This window comes from Malus sylvestris, chromosome 10, assembly GCF_916048215.2.
Source record: "Malus sylvestris chromosome 10, drMalSylv7.2, whole genome shotgun sequence".
NCBI lineage: Eukaryota > Viridiplantae > Streptophyta > Magnoliopsida > Rosales > Rosaceae > Malus > Malus sylvestris.
This window is the reverse complement of record NC_062269.1, coordinates 36585488-36599096: the sequence shown is the minus strand read 5'-3', so window position 1 is coordinate 36599096 and position 13609 is coordinate 36585488. Positions and strand designations below refer to the sequence as shown.

Genomic DNA, 13609 nt, shown 5'->3' with positions numbered 1-13609 from the left:
TGTCATCGCACCAAGTGCTACCTCTATCACACTATGACATCACAATTGGAAGAAATTAAAAAGAAAAAAGAAGTCCAATAATTAAACGTCGAGATCATATACAAATTTTCTCCTCCAAAGACTTTTGGACTGAACTTCAATTCAGGCAGACAATAAAAGGGTTTCTGCTCATCTTGTCTGTGTTTTCTGTGTTTAAACAAAGATGAAGACTTTGATAATCAGTGATGGTGTGGATGACAGAGCATGGGGTCATGTACAAAAGTGATCATGCAAATTACAATGCAAGTTCAATAAAAAAAGTCACTGCCCTATAATTGTATGCCAACCGACCTTTTAAAAGGGCAGGGTCCTATTATTGTTGTGGAGGGTGCCCTACCTTTGTCACCGTTCCATCCATCAAAATGTCCCATCTGTGTAGGTAGCCCCACAACATGCATAACCCAAACTTCTACTCGGGTCCACTGGTCACCTTAGTGGTAAACTTTTTTGACCGTGAAATCTTTTCATCTAATCAATCTAGTTTGAAATAAATTTGATTTAATGATTACAAATAGAAGGATCGTTTAAAAGTAATAATAAATGTAGCCGTTGGATCAAATTCTCACGGTCCGGATCCTGAACTATGTGAATTTGGTCGAAATGAATTTGCTCCGAATCCCTTTCCGTTAAACCTGAAGTTAAACGTCTCTTGTTCTTTGGGAAGTAGACGTACAGTACATGTATTTATTTAATACATTTGTTATCTAATACGTAAATGAATGTACTATAACCAAGTCATATTCTTTGACCTTCTTTTGAAGCAAAATGCTCATTTGTTCGACCCTTTATTTGACTATAGAAATATACATGATTGACAATTTATTAAACTTTTTTTGTATAAATGTGTATGTTCGAGTTCGATTCTTTATTCGACTTCAAGTACGTGGATTTTTTTAAAAGGAAAGAGTTAGAATTGAAGAGTTTGGCAAAGTTCATGTAAAAAAAAAAAAAAAAAAAACGCTCATGACTCATGGTTGGAGAATTGGAGATTACTCACCAACCCAATTTATAAAATTTCAATTAAAAGAAAAATTGAAAAAAATAGCGTTTAATTTTGAGAACATGCATGCCGACACAGTAAGGGGCCCATTGTGAAAGAAGGTTGATAAACATTCACAGGAGCCTCGCAACTGCATTAGGGACCTCCGCCCCCAGATGCACGTGTCAATGGCTTGACCTTCGCAGTGGACAAGTCACGAGAATGGCTTAGAATTACGGATAGAATCATTTGCAAACGACTTAAATTCGCGAGAAAATTAGGCAGAGATATATCTCCATTACCTCAAATATTCTGCTTTTAAATGCACAAACGAAGCGCGTGTAGATATGAAGTATGAGAGAATTAGGTATTTTGATATGCATGTAAAGCATTCACTCCTGCAGCCGAAGTTCAGAGTTCAGCTCCTCCTCCGTCAATATCGCTTAGAGAAAGCCATGCAGACACGAACTTACAGTTCATATGCAACGAGAGAGATTAATTGAGCAAACAAGGGGCTTCGTCTTCCCCACAATTTGTAAACTGCACCAGAAATATACTGTAATAAACCTTTTTAAGGCTATTTTCACAAACATTAATCTCCTAATACAACGTTGAACGTATTTCGATAGAAGGAAATACTGAAAAAAAATACGTACCATTTAATTACAGTATTGGCTTATATATAAACAAGGCTTTAAAGCTAAAGTATTAGGCTGCCCTTCCAACTCGGGGTTGCAAATAATATTACAGATGAGAGAATGGTATCTTAACCGGTTAAGTTGTTCAATACTCGAGTGACCCCACGGACGTTATCCCGCTGCTCAAGTTTCTTGAGTCCTGCCGGCTTCCATAGTCGTCGCAAATATTGTTTGGGGGCCTCTGATTTGGGACTGACTTTAGAAGTTCTAGGCCTCGTTTTCCCATTTGCTGCACTTCCTGTGGTGATAGTATTTTGATACACCACACGCTATTTACAAACTCCCTGGTATCAGCATAAGAACAATGAATCAAGAGTCGGTTAATCGATAACCGAATTCAGACGAAACTAATTTAAAGGTGCACCGGAAAGTTTACTGTCAAGTGGTCAACATTTCAATAGTGCCTAAATATATGCAAGTCATTCGCTACAAAAATTGGAAGCCTAGTCCACATGGAAATTAAGTTGTTCTTACTTAGAACAGTTAGCAATGACAGAAATACTCCTTGTCTTAACTCTTCACAACTTACAGCTAGTCTCCGAAAGTTCAGACTCAGGTGGACTCATGCATTTTTTTATCCTACAATTCATAGCTAGGAGCCTAGGAGTATTTGCCCGAGTTTGCAACCAAACAAAATTATAGAAGTAGGAACTCACGGCCAGGGGTCATCCCCGAGGAGAAGAACATCGTTCTCCCGGTCAACAAATACAAGCTGCCAGCCTGATCTCACAGGGTCATCCAATTCACCTTCAAGGCCAAACAAACGAGCAAGCTCGTTACGTAGCTCTTGATAGCTGCTGAACTTGGTAATGTCCAGAGACCTTCCAAAGGACCCTGACTTATAAACCTGCAAATAATTATGGTTTTGATTAAAAGACGAGAACATATTAAGGCATCTATCATATCACATGTGGTCTAGTTGAAAATTATTGAACTATACAAAATAATTTATAAACCTTAACGAGGCCACTGCAACTTACCTTAACAAAATTTCTGTTTAGTGGGTCTCCACGGTCCGCATTTTCTGGAGACTGCAGGAACCTTGATTCATCAATACAACTAGGTGTAACTGCTGGATTAAGTGAAAAATCTGTGCCTCCAGTGCTCATGTAATTAGAAGAAGGAAAATGCAAGGTCGTAGAATCACAATTGCTGCCAACTCCTCTAAGGTTTGACATCCCGCTCTGCATTATAAGAGGTGAGGACTCTATATTGACACCGAATAAAAGATGGCTTTGAGGATCGGTACCACCTTCTTGGTCTAGTGAGCACTCTCTCCCTGGAAAGGGTGGCAATGAAATAGAATTCTGCGACATAGTAATATGGGGAGGTCCCAACTGTTCCGCTCGAGGCAGAATACATTGAGTAACTCCAGAGGAAAGAGGATCAATCGTTGCTCGCTTTGATGGCCAGCCATCAGAAGATATTAATTGATTGGTTCTAGGCAGGTTGAGCAGGTGGGATGATTCATCCTGTGGAAATGAACCCATGAGACTGTGCAAGGGAGATAAAATGGTGCTGGTTGCAGGGTTCCCATTAGAATCAGAATAACTCTGTTGCTGGCATAGCGATGTGACAACTTGCAAAGATGGTGACTGGGATTGAGAGGCGGAAGCAAACTGAGTCATGGAAGAGACAGCACTTGGAATCTGCTGATGATCAACTAATTGCTGCTGCTGCTGGTTACTGAAAGAATTCTGATGCTGGAATTGCTGCTGAAGAAGGTGAGACTGAGTTTGCACCTGAGGCTGAGACTGGCGATGGTGCTCTTGAACACCTTGGAGAAAGAGTTGTTGAGATTGAGACACTTGCACCATCTGAGGCTGCATCAAGGCAGCAGACCTATTAGGAAGGCTTTGGGGCTGCTGGAACTGTAGATGGGATGTAGGTAGCAGTCTGGAAGGATCTACTGCCCTCATCTCTTGAAGTGCAGCAGCAGCCATAGCTTGGTACATGTCTGGTTGCAAGCCAATCATAGAAGCATCAAGTCTTGGCTGCATCCATGGTGTGATCCCCATGCCAGAAAAGCTCAGCGATTGCATTCCACGGTCTCCATTATTTCCTTGAAGCCACATAAGTTGAGAATTCATGCCAAGGTCGTTGTCCCTCATACCTGAGAGAACAAAGATTTTCTTGCTGCCTCAATGCTAGAAGATATAAACTCGGGAGTTGAAACTAGCTATATGTAGCAGTAAATGAGCATACCATTGAAAGAAGGTAGTCCAGGTGGCCACGGCCGCTTAAGCCTGAGGGGGAACGTAGATGGATACATAGGAAATGTTGTTAATGGTTCAACCTCCCACAGTGAGACTCTTGGCTGTCTCTCCCCAGCCGTGGATTCATCCCAACCCACCTGAATTAAATTAAAATTTTCCCATCAATGTTCCAGCAAAGTTGCAAAAGATGTAAAACAATATTCTGAATGAACTTAAAAAAAAAAATTAAAAAAAAAAAATCAGATTGTGATATTCAATACTTATCTATATATTAAGAATTATGGAACAAACCTTGACTGAGCGCCAATGTGAATTAGGCCATCGAGCTGGATCTAGGTCACTTATGCCAGTTATTGTTCCCATGTAGCTGATAATGTATAATTGTCAGATATCAACCAATAAAGTTTGTAACTTCTAGAATAAAATAATATAAAGGAGGCTAGCAGTCTTCGATGTACCGAAAGCCCTCATATTCTTTTGTCTTATTCTTGTTTATAAATCACCACCAACACACCCAACCCATAAATTTTTTATGTTATTTTCAGAACGAGATTACAAGCATCCAAGACTTGTTGAAAAAAAAAAACGTTTTGGTTATAACATCTCGAGGAAATAAATGTAGAACCTACCGGCGGACACTTGATTCTTCTGTTTCAAACAGCATCCGAAAACGCATGCCAACAGAAATGCATGTATGACAGACCGCTTTAATGTACTTGGCCAGGGGAATGACAAACTCAGATGGGCTCGCCCTGCACGAAAGGTGTTGAAGTTTCAAAGTAATAAACCTAAAAAAATCTGGTATCATCAGACTATATAGACTCATACCTTGGATTATAAAATATGGTGAAACGACTATTTGTTGCAGCTGCATGAGCTGCAGCAGCAAGAAGTCCCAAGTGCATGCTATCGCTTGATAAAACTGATGAAGGCATCACAGTTTGTGGTCGGTTAGCTCTCCGGATACCAAGGAGTAGCTGATTCTTTTCATTCCTGCAAGCAGGTAAAAATAGTATGAGCATTGCAAAATAATACATTATTTATTTGACCAAAACAAAACAACACAGCAGAGAACGGGTGAACAGCCTACCAGATGAAAAGGACTGAGTCTCCAGCAACAAGTCTTTTTGCACTTACGAACACGCTCCAACCCGTTGTAAGGAGGTGCCTTTTGGGCTGGCCTGAAATAGAAAAAAAAATCAACGAACATGTCAATATTCATTTTATAGAATGAAAGGCTATGTAACATGATATTCTCACTATTCAAGTCGGGAAACTAAAAGAAGTCATGAAGAGAGGTTAAAAATATTTCTTCATTTTTCGCGAAAAATGTCCTTAGAAACCTCACCTCGAAAAATGTGTCTAAACTTCCATTCATTATCATGTAGATCCCTTGCAATTAACTCTTGTGCAGGTGGTTGTTGGGAAAAATCCTGCCAACAAAAACGATATCAAAAACAAGGGAAAATCCTATAATTTGCAGACAGGAACATTAAACATCATTTCACAGACCACGTGCCAGAACTATTGCACAAACCCTAGTAATGCTCAAAAGTGGTGGTCGTACTGCATTTAGTTAGAGAATTTACCAATGGAGGAAACACTTTTTCAGCTGCCCGGCGAGGGACAGAGAAACCACCATGAGTACTTGTGTCACTGGCTGTCAAGGTTTTACAAAAATAATTTGTAGGCTGTTTGTTTGGGCTGCCCAACCCTGCTGGAAGGTAGCCATCCTTTTGCTCTTGCTGCAGATGAAGGTTAACATGTGAGAAAGCGACCAATGGTTCCAAAAGCCAATCAAGGTAAAGTGGCATACCGGATTTAGAGGTTGCAAGGTCATCTGTGCATACACTTCATCTGTCTCAACATCTGCCTGAAGTTAACAACATCGAACCTTTAGAAACCATTATATCGGAATATTAAGAACCAGAACTACCAAACCAAACAAGCCTTACATGCATTGTCACATTGTGGAGTTGACAGATGAGCTGCGGTGGCAAGCTTGGATAGTTAGGAATATGGGCGTCCACTTCCTTGTTGGTTGATGCCGCAACCTACATTTTGAAGCATTTCAGTTTGCATATGAGGAAAATGAGCCAAAAAGTAGAACATTTACAGAAGATTCATCACCCAGAATACCACATTTGTTGCCCAAAAAGTAGGCAAAAATAAATTTATCCTTTCGCTAACATAAATTGACGAATAAAAACAACATGCCACTAAATTTGCAAAAGCAGAACTGACAAATTATTTATACAAACCTGTTCGCTGTGACCTTGAGGAAAATAAACCACACGGCTTCCAACAGCGGGCAAAGAAACAAGAGGGCCGGCACAAGCATGCCAAAGTTCAGAATTCAAAACTCGCTTCTCCCCTGCAAAACGGAGTTCATGAAAACGAATACCAATCAAAGCCAACACTTGGATTCAGAATTCGATTAAATCTACCAATTAAAGAATACAAAAAAAAAAAAAAACTAAAATCTCATCTCTGAGATTCTTTTTATAAACGGAAACAGTTTTCCATCAGTGTATGGACTTCTGGAATTATGGTAAACTTCCAAATCTCAGACTAATTTTTTTAAGTTTACCACGATTGCGTCAATCTATAAAATCAAACCCCAAGCACAAGAAAGAGGCAGAAAAAAAAATTAAGCCGGATTAAGACACTTCCAGCTGAGAAATGGAGGAAAGAAAAGAAACCAGAGAGAGAGAGAGAGAGAGAGAGAGAGCTTAATACAATTGCTAACTTGGGTTATGAAGTTCTAAAATCTAATTTCCCCCCCCCCAACAATTTCTGGGCAACCAAACAGAACTATCAACATCCCAAATCTAATTCATACAACATGTTATAGCTATAGCTCGGTTTAAAATCCTGAAAAGAAAAAGAAAATACACACAAAAACAATTCTGCAAAGCAACATTAATCGACCATACCTTCCTGGGATTGAGGACTAAAAGCAGCAGATGAGAGCCTCATTATTTGCAGAGATTCAAAAACTATAGAAGCCTCCAAGAATTTGACTCCACAAAAAGTTATTAAACCCAGTCACAATCACAACAACTTAACACCAAAATTCACCCAAATTACAGGACAATCCTTTTCTTCCCCTGCTTTTTTTTACTGCAAAATATCATATTTGACCAGCAAACACACATCCAAGCCCCCCAAAGAAACAAACTTTCATGCAAAACTTTACCAGGAAATCACAAAAGCATGAAGCTTCACATTCATGCAAATATAAATAGAAGAACCCTCAATTCCCCAAGTCCTGAAACTTCAACCGAAACCGGTTTCGTTTAAAAAAACGATCAATTTCAGCTTCATTCGCACTTAGCCAGCCTCAACCAAACCCCCCAAAATGTCCAATCTGCAACTAAAGACTTCATACCACAATCTTCAACAAACCCACATCACCATTTGTGACTAACAGAGCTTCAAAGTCACAGATTGTACACTTCCAGTCCCCGATAGTCCAATCTAAAAAACCAGCAATTACAGCTAAAAAACCAGCAAAACTCAGAAGCCTAAAACCCCAGAACTGCTAACAGAATCCCCAGATCTCAGCCTCAGAACACCAAGTTGCTTGTGCCACCATGAAAGCAGGAAAGGACCAGATCTCAAACTGCAAGGAACCCAAGTGAAAGCAAGGTGCAAACAAACGGCCTGTGCATTATTCTAAAGAGGAAACTGAGAGCTACGCGATGATCAACTCTGCAGAAAATAGGCTGACAGATGACAGAAACAGAGACTGTTGAGGAAGAATATATGCACAGATGGAGAATCCAAGAGTTGGGTTTGCTTCCAAACTTTCCAGTAATGGAAACACAAGGTTTGCTGCTGGGTGCGGTAAGCGGTGGTGGTGGTGGTGATTGTTCTAGTACACTACTAGTGCTTGCTGGCTTTGTCACTATTGCTTTACCTCTCTCTCTCTCTCTCTCTCTCTCCCCCTCTGCTTCAGTCAATCAAGGCACAACCGCCATTATTTTTTGCTGTCTTTTTTATACCAAGGGAACAAGTTATTAAAGAAAGACTTTAGGTTCAGGATGAGAGAGAAAGTGTCAGATTTTCAGAGGAGAAGGTTTAGCTGATTTTCCTTTTTGATTAATTTGTTTTCTTTGCCTGCCTATTTTTGAGCTTTGAGTTATCAAATTAAAAAAATGGGCACAGTGGTGATGATTTTTGCAGAAATAACCTTGAAGTTTTGAAAAGTTAAATTGTGGAATAAACTAGGTAGCAGGGTTGCAAGAAAATATGTTGCCTTTAAAAATTACAAGTAGATGCCCAAACATACAGTATGTGTGAACCATTTTATTTTTTATTTGTATTAAGAAGTGATTAGTTTCTAAAATTATGAAATATGAGACAATGATGGGGTCATTTCTTCTAACATGGGCATATTTTTTTTATGTTTTTTAAATAGGATTTGCTATATTACATGGCTGTGTGGTTGGTGTAAAAATAGCAAAATTACGTTGCATGTAACTACTAAATTGCCCATGTTTTTTTTTTTTTTGTTCAATTTTGGTGAAGAGATTAGAATGGTAATTTTTGGTATTTTACTTGACAAACAGGTACTATAAGTTGGTAGTTTAGGTAATCTTATATACTCTAATTTACAGAAGAAGAAAAAAACTCTAAATTAGGTATAACATTGCTTTTCTCAATTAGCCTGACTTGCGGTCATCAATTTTTTTTTTCTCCATTTCTCCTATCTTGTCCTCACTCATGGAATATGAGAAATAGAAAGAAGATGATGATGTATACCTCGTTGCACGATAAATCAGTCATTTGAAGAGAGATATAAAAACATGAAGACGTATGACTAGTTAAACGTTAAAATTTTGTATATAACCGATTGCATGGTAACAATTTTCGAGTGATGTGAGAAATAAAAAAAAAATATATATATAATCCTTCAAATTATCAAGAGATTAAAAAGAACAATGCATAGCCAGTTAAATGCCTCATTTGATGTGAGAGATAGAAACATATGGATGTAAGACTAGTTACATGGTAAAATCTCTCACGTGAGGTGGGAGATAAAAAGACAAAAATGTACAACTAGTTGCATAATAAAATCTTTCGCATGATGTGAAAAATAGAAAAGAAAATTCTTATGTATAACTAATTACACGGTAAAATTTCTCATGTAAAATACGAGGGAGAGAAAGAAGACACAATGTATAACCAGTTATGTACTAAAATTCCACCACCCATGGCAGTAAAAAAACCAGTTTGAAATTGGTATATAGTGCATGGATTGATTAGATGGCACTATACATTTGAAAAGTATGGTGATAGGGTGATAGGGTGATTGTTAGTGGCTATGGATTGCAACTTGCTAAGTATTTGCTGAGTCGATATCCTTTTCAAATCTTTGTGTCTGGAAATCAAAAATTCAGAAATCTGAACCTGAGTTGATATCTTTTTCGAATCTTTGTGTTTGGAAATCAAAAACTCATAAATTCGAGCTTGAAAGATATATATATATATATATATATATAAACATTTAATTTATATGAGATGAGCTAATAGAATGAGCTAATAAGAATTACAAAATTTAAAATTAGTTAATCTTTGAATTAATTGCATCCGAACACAAAAATTCGGAGAAAATCTCAATAGTAATTGGTACTACTCACTCACTAGACTGCTCATCCACTCAGTAATCATGCACGGTCGAGATGGGCCAACACGGATTCCATCTACACATGAAATTATGAAAGTGCTTAAATTAAATTCTGCCCATATTATCTCCACTACTAAACTTCAAATTTGGCCGCAAAGTGAAATGCAATAATAGGCCTAGCCAGCACAAGAAATTCCAGGCATTTCATCGGTATAATCTGGCTTTAGATATTATTCTTCGAAAAAATTTGTTCATGTTGAAAAATAGTCGACATGACAGTTACAATTGAACTGAAACTCATTTGTATGAGTTGCTTCTTAGCAGGGATCTTGTTACACCATAACAAAAATAGGACGATATGACTTATGCAATAATCATGTATTAATCGTATAGGACCGTCATGTTCTAAAAAGCTGCTTGTACATATGCTTTGTGATTTTAATTTGGAATTTTTAAGTTATATGCGATCTAACACAAGATGGGTATTATGATACAAGTCTAATCATGGGATGAAGCATTTACCTGACCTACAATATGACTCCAAAAATATTCATAGATTAGAGCCTTTTAAGAAAATCTAGGGAATTGGATCCTCTCCTGAGTAAATGGTGGGGATCCTCATGACCACACAACACGGGCTATTGAATTTTGATTCAACGGTTATAATTATTATAACTTTTAGAGTAACCCTCATGTTTGTAGCCATTAGATTAAAATTCAATGCTCCGTGTTGTGTGGTCATGAAGATCCCCACCATTTGCTCAGGGGATCCAATTCCAAAATCTAGGAGAGATCTTTAGGGAAAAAATAATATAAATTATGGAAGAATACGTCTCCAACAATAGTGGACTAGGTGGAGTGGGCAGCTATGATCATTTGTGACTTTTAAAAAAAAAAAGGTTTTTTAGTCAAAATGATTCAAAGATTTGCGTAACACATAATTTTGATTTTTGAGATTTAAAATCAATAGAAATGGTCTATGAGATTGTCCACAATTCATTAAAAAAAAACTCCGTTAAGTTGCGGGTATAACATATAACTTTGGTCTCTGAGATTTGCATAACACATAATTTTGATCTCTGAGATTTGTATAACACATAACTTTGGTCACTGGGCTAAGAATGTCTATTATCCATCATTTTGGTCATTCAATTAAAAAGCTTAGGGATCACTTAACGGAGTTTTTTTAATGAAAAGACCAAAATAATGGATGATAGACAATCTCATGAATCACTTCTATTGATTTTAAATCTCGGATACCAAAGTTTATGTGTTATGAAAATCTCAAGACCATTTTGACTAAAAAGCTTAAAAAAAATATAAAGTCTACAAGGATAAGGAGGTTGGTTTACAAGAATGGGAATAGGTTACCATCGGTCAATGGGATTAAGATCCTCTCTAGACTGGTTTCATGTAGATCTTGCAGACCAATTGATCATAATCTTTGGTACAAATCCAACGGCCAAAAGAGTCTTCTCCTACAGTCACGTGATCCGCTTCTTCCTTCTACGTTTTGGGCTGGTTTGGTATTGCTGTGCTTTGAAAAAAAAGCTGTTGTGAGAATAAGTGGCTGTGCTGTGAGAATAAGCGGCTGTGAAATAAATCAGCAGAGTGTTTGGTAAACTTTTTTGTAAAAGTGCTTTTGGAAAAAAAAGCAGTCTGATAGTGGGTCTTTTCATTAAAGGAGCACTGTAGTTATGTGTGCTTTGAAAAAAAGCCAGTTTTCCAAAGCTACAAATGGCAGCTTCAGTTTTTTCCTTTGATTTCAGCTTATTCTCACAGCAGCTTCCAAAATAAGCCATTTTTTTTTAGTTTACCAAACACCAAAAACACTCCCAGTTTTTTTTCATAGGAGTTTTTTTTTAAATCACATCAACCCCAAACTGAGGCTTTGTCTCTCCAAAAGTCCCTCTTATGCTTTGTTTGGTTGCCAATTAATTAATGATATTTCCAAAAAAATTGAAATTTTATGACTCTGGTTCGAGACTCTCAAGTTTGCTTGATTTTATATGATTAATAATCTGTTACTGTGACTGTTCAATAAAATAATTTTATTCTGATAATTTTTTTTTCTCTCTCGCTCATAATGTATCGTTATTGTGGAGAAAAATGTGAGAGAAATTGTGTCTTTTGAGAACCATCATATTCAAGATATTTCAAAGATGATATTTCAGTTCATATCACGATATTTCAAAGATGGATTTGGATCCTCTCCTGAGCAGAGGGTCTGAATTTTGCTGATTAAGCAACACGAACTGTTGGATCAAAATCCAAAAGTTACAAACCAGAAGGCCCTTTAAAAGTTATAATAATTATAGCCGTTAAATTTTGATCAAACGGTTCATGTTGCTTGGTCAGCAGAATTTGGACACTTTGCTCATAAGAGGATCCAAATCCTTCAAAGATGACATAGTTTGTTATTTTTATTTCTTTAGGTCCACCTGATCCATGGTTGTAGGGATGGCCTAGTAGAGATATATTAGATCATAGTCCCCATCTCATTTAATTCATACAACTATACATGGGACCGTATATAACTTGATTTCTATTTTTTAACATGGTCTATATGTTATTTTATTTTAATATAACCTAATCATATAAAAGCATTTGGTAAAAAGTTATAAGGTCGGAAATTGGATGGTTCAAAGTTTTCGAAAGAAGAAATATATATTTGTTAGAATACACAACATGTAAAGATGATATGGTATTTATGTGACCTTGTTAAATTTGCTAGAGAGCTTTTAACCTAATAAAAGGAAATGCCATGCACCTAAAACTATTACTATTCTCTAAAAGCAAGTCCACCCCATCCCAATTATCCACTCAATTAGGCAATTGAATCCTCGAAAACTCAAAAAACTATCTCCGCCATAGTCCAATTGATCGGGCTACTCGTGGGCCCAGAACAACCAGACTAAATAGATGGGCAGGAATAGTCTGAGTGGGTGGCTGAGTTCATTTGACATTAGGCTAACATCAATGATACTGAATCTAGACTTGTCTAATTATTTCATGGTGGAAGAAGACAACTGGCTTCGCAATGACATCTCTCATACAAGGTGTACTTCTCATGGCAAGGTATGCAATGTGATTATTGATGGGGTTAGCTTCGAAAATGTGATAACTACTACTATGGTGGAGAAGTTGAATTTGAAAACGGTGGACCACCCACGACCGTACAAGCTCTCTTGGTTGCGCAAAGGGAATGAGGTAAAAGTGAATAAAAGGTGCTTAGTTCAATTTTCTATTGGAAAAAAGTTATAAAGAAATTACATGAACAAGTTCGAGAACGTATCATTAAGCAAAATGAGAAGTATCAAAGGCAAGCCAACAAGCATAGGAAGTCGGCAGCTTTCAAAGAAGGAGATTTGGTGTGGGTTCATCTTCACAAAGGAAGGTTCCCTTGATGCAAGCATGGGAAGCTGAAACCACAAGCTGATGGTCCTTTCAATTCAAGGTGCTCAAACGTGGAGGAGACAATGCTTACAAGATTGAACTTCCAAGAGACTATGGAGTATCAACAACCTTGAATGTTGGTTGCAAAGACGAAGAGAACTCAGGGATGAGTTATTATGCAGCGGAAACGTATGACACCGAATCTAGACTTGTCTAATTATAATATGGTGCATTTATCATATTTAATTCAAAGATGATTCATGTTTTCATTTAAGTTCATGTTTAGTATTACATTATGCTTAGTAACCTATTCATGGAAGGTTGAAGGTTGTAACCTTTTCATGAAAGGTTGAAGGTTGTTCCATGCCTAGACTATTTAAAACCACTACTCATGCATGGAAATGGATCATTCAGAAATTAAGAATTACTTTTAAATTTGGTTTAGTGACGAATGTTTTTCTTCCTATATGTAAACTACTCTTATCTTTTTGGTGGATTCCTTAAAGTGACGAGTTGTTTATCTTTGAGTGTTCACTTGTGGTTTCTCTTTGATCTCCATTATCTGGTGTCGGTCAACCAAGTTATTGATTTTTTGCGTCACTCCTTCAACGCGGGTCCCGAGAAATCCAGCAACTGTTGGTTACGAGGA

The 13609-nt window shown here is 37.4% G+C and overlaps 1 protein-coding gene across 1 annotated transcript; it reads right to left on the bottom strand.

The window, feature by feature from the left end:
• Positions 1-1572: 1572 nt before the first annotated feature.
• Positions 1573-8050, bottom strand: LOC126585602 (auxin response factor 6-like). The gene is made up of 14 exons (XM_050250058.1): positions 6869-8050; positions 6194-6306; positions 5888-5986; positions 5749-5805; positions 5522-5677; positions 5281-5365; positions 5023-5113; positions 4761-4925; positions 4562-4684; positions 4224-4299; positions 3922-4069; positions 2697-3829; positions 2373-2563; positions 1573-2000 (listed from the first exon to the last, which is right to left on the bottom strand). The coding sequence occupies exons 1-14, from the start codon at positions 6909-6911 to the stop codon at positions 1802-1804; spliced, it is 2679 nt and encodes an 892-aa protein (XP_050106015.1). The 5' UTR covers positions 6912-8050; the 3' UTR covers positions 1573-1801.
• Between the last annotated feature and the right edge of the window lie 5559 nt (positions 8051-13609).

Coding starts and splice junctions, on each gene's coding strand:
- LOC126585602 (XM_050250058.1), bottom strand. CDS start 6,911: ATGAGGCTCTCATCTGCTGCTTTTAGTCCTCAATCCCAGGAAG. Junction 2,564..2,696: donor TAAACAGAAATTTTGTTAAG/GTAAGTTGCAGT, acceptor AATTATTTGCAG/GTTTATAAGTCAGGGTCCTT. Junction 2,001..2,372: donor CTCGGGGATGACCCCTGGCC/GTGAGTTCCTAC, acceptor TGCTGATACCAG/GGAGTTTGTAAATAGCGTGT.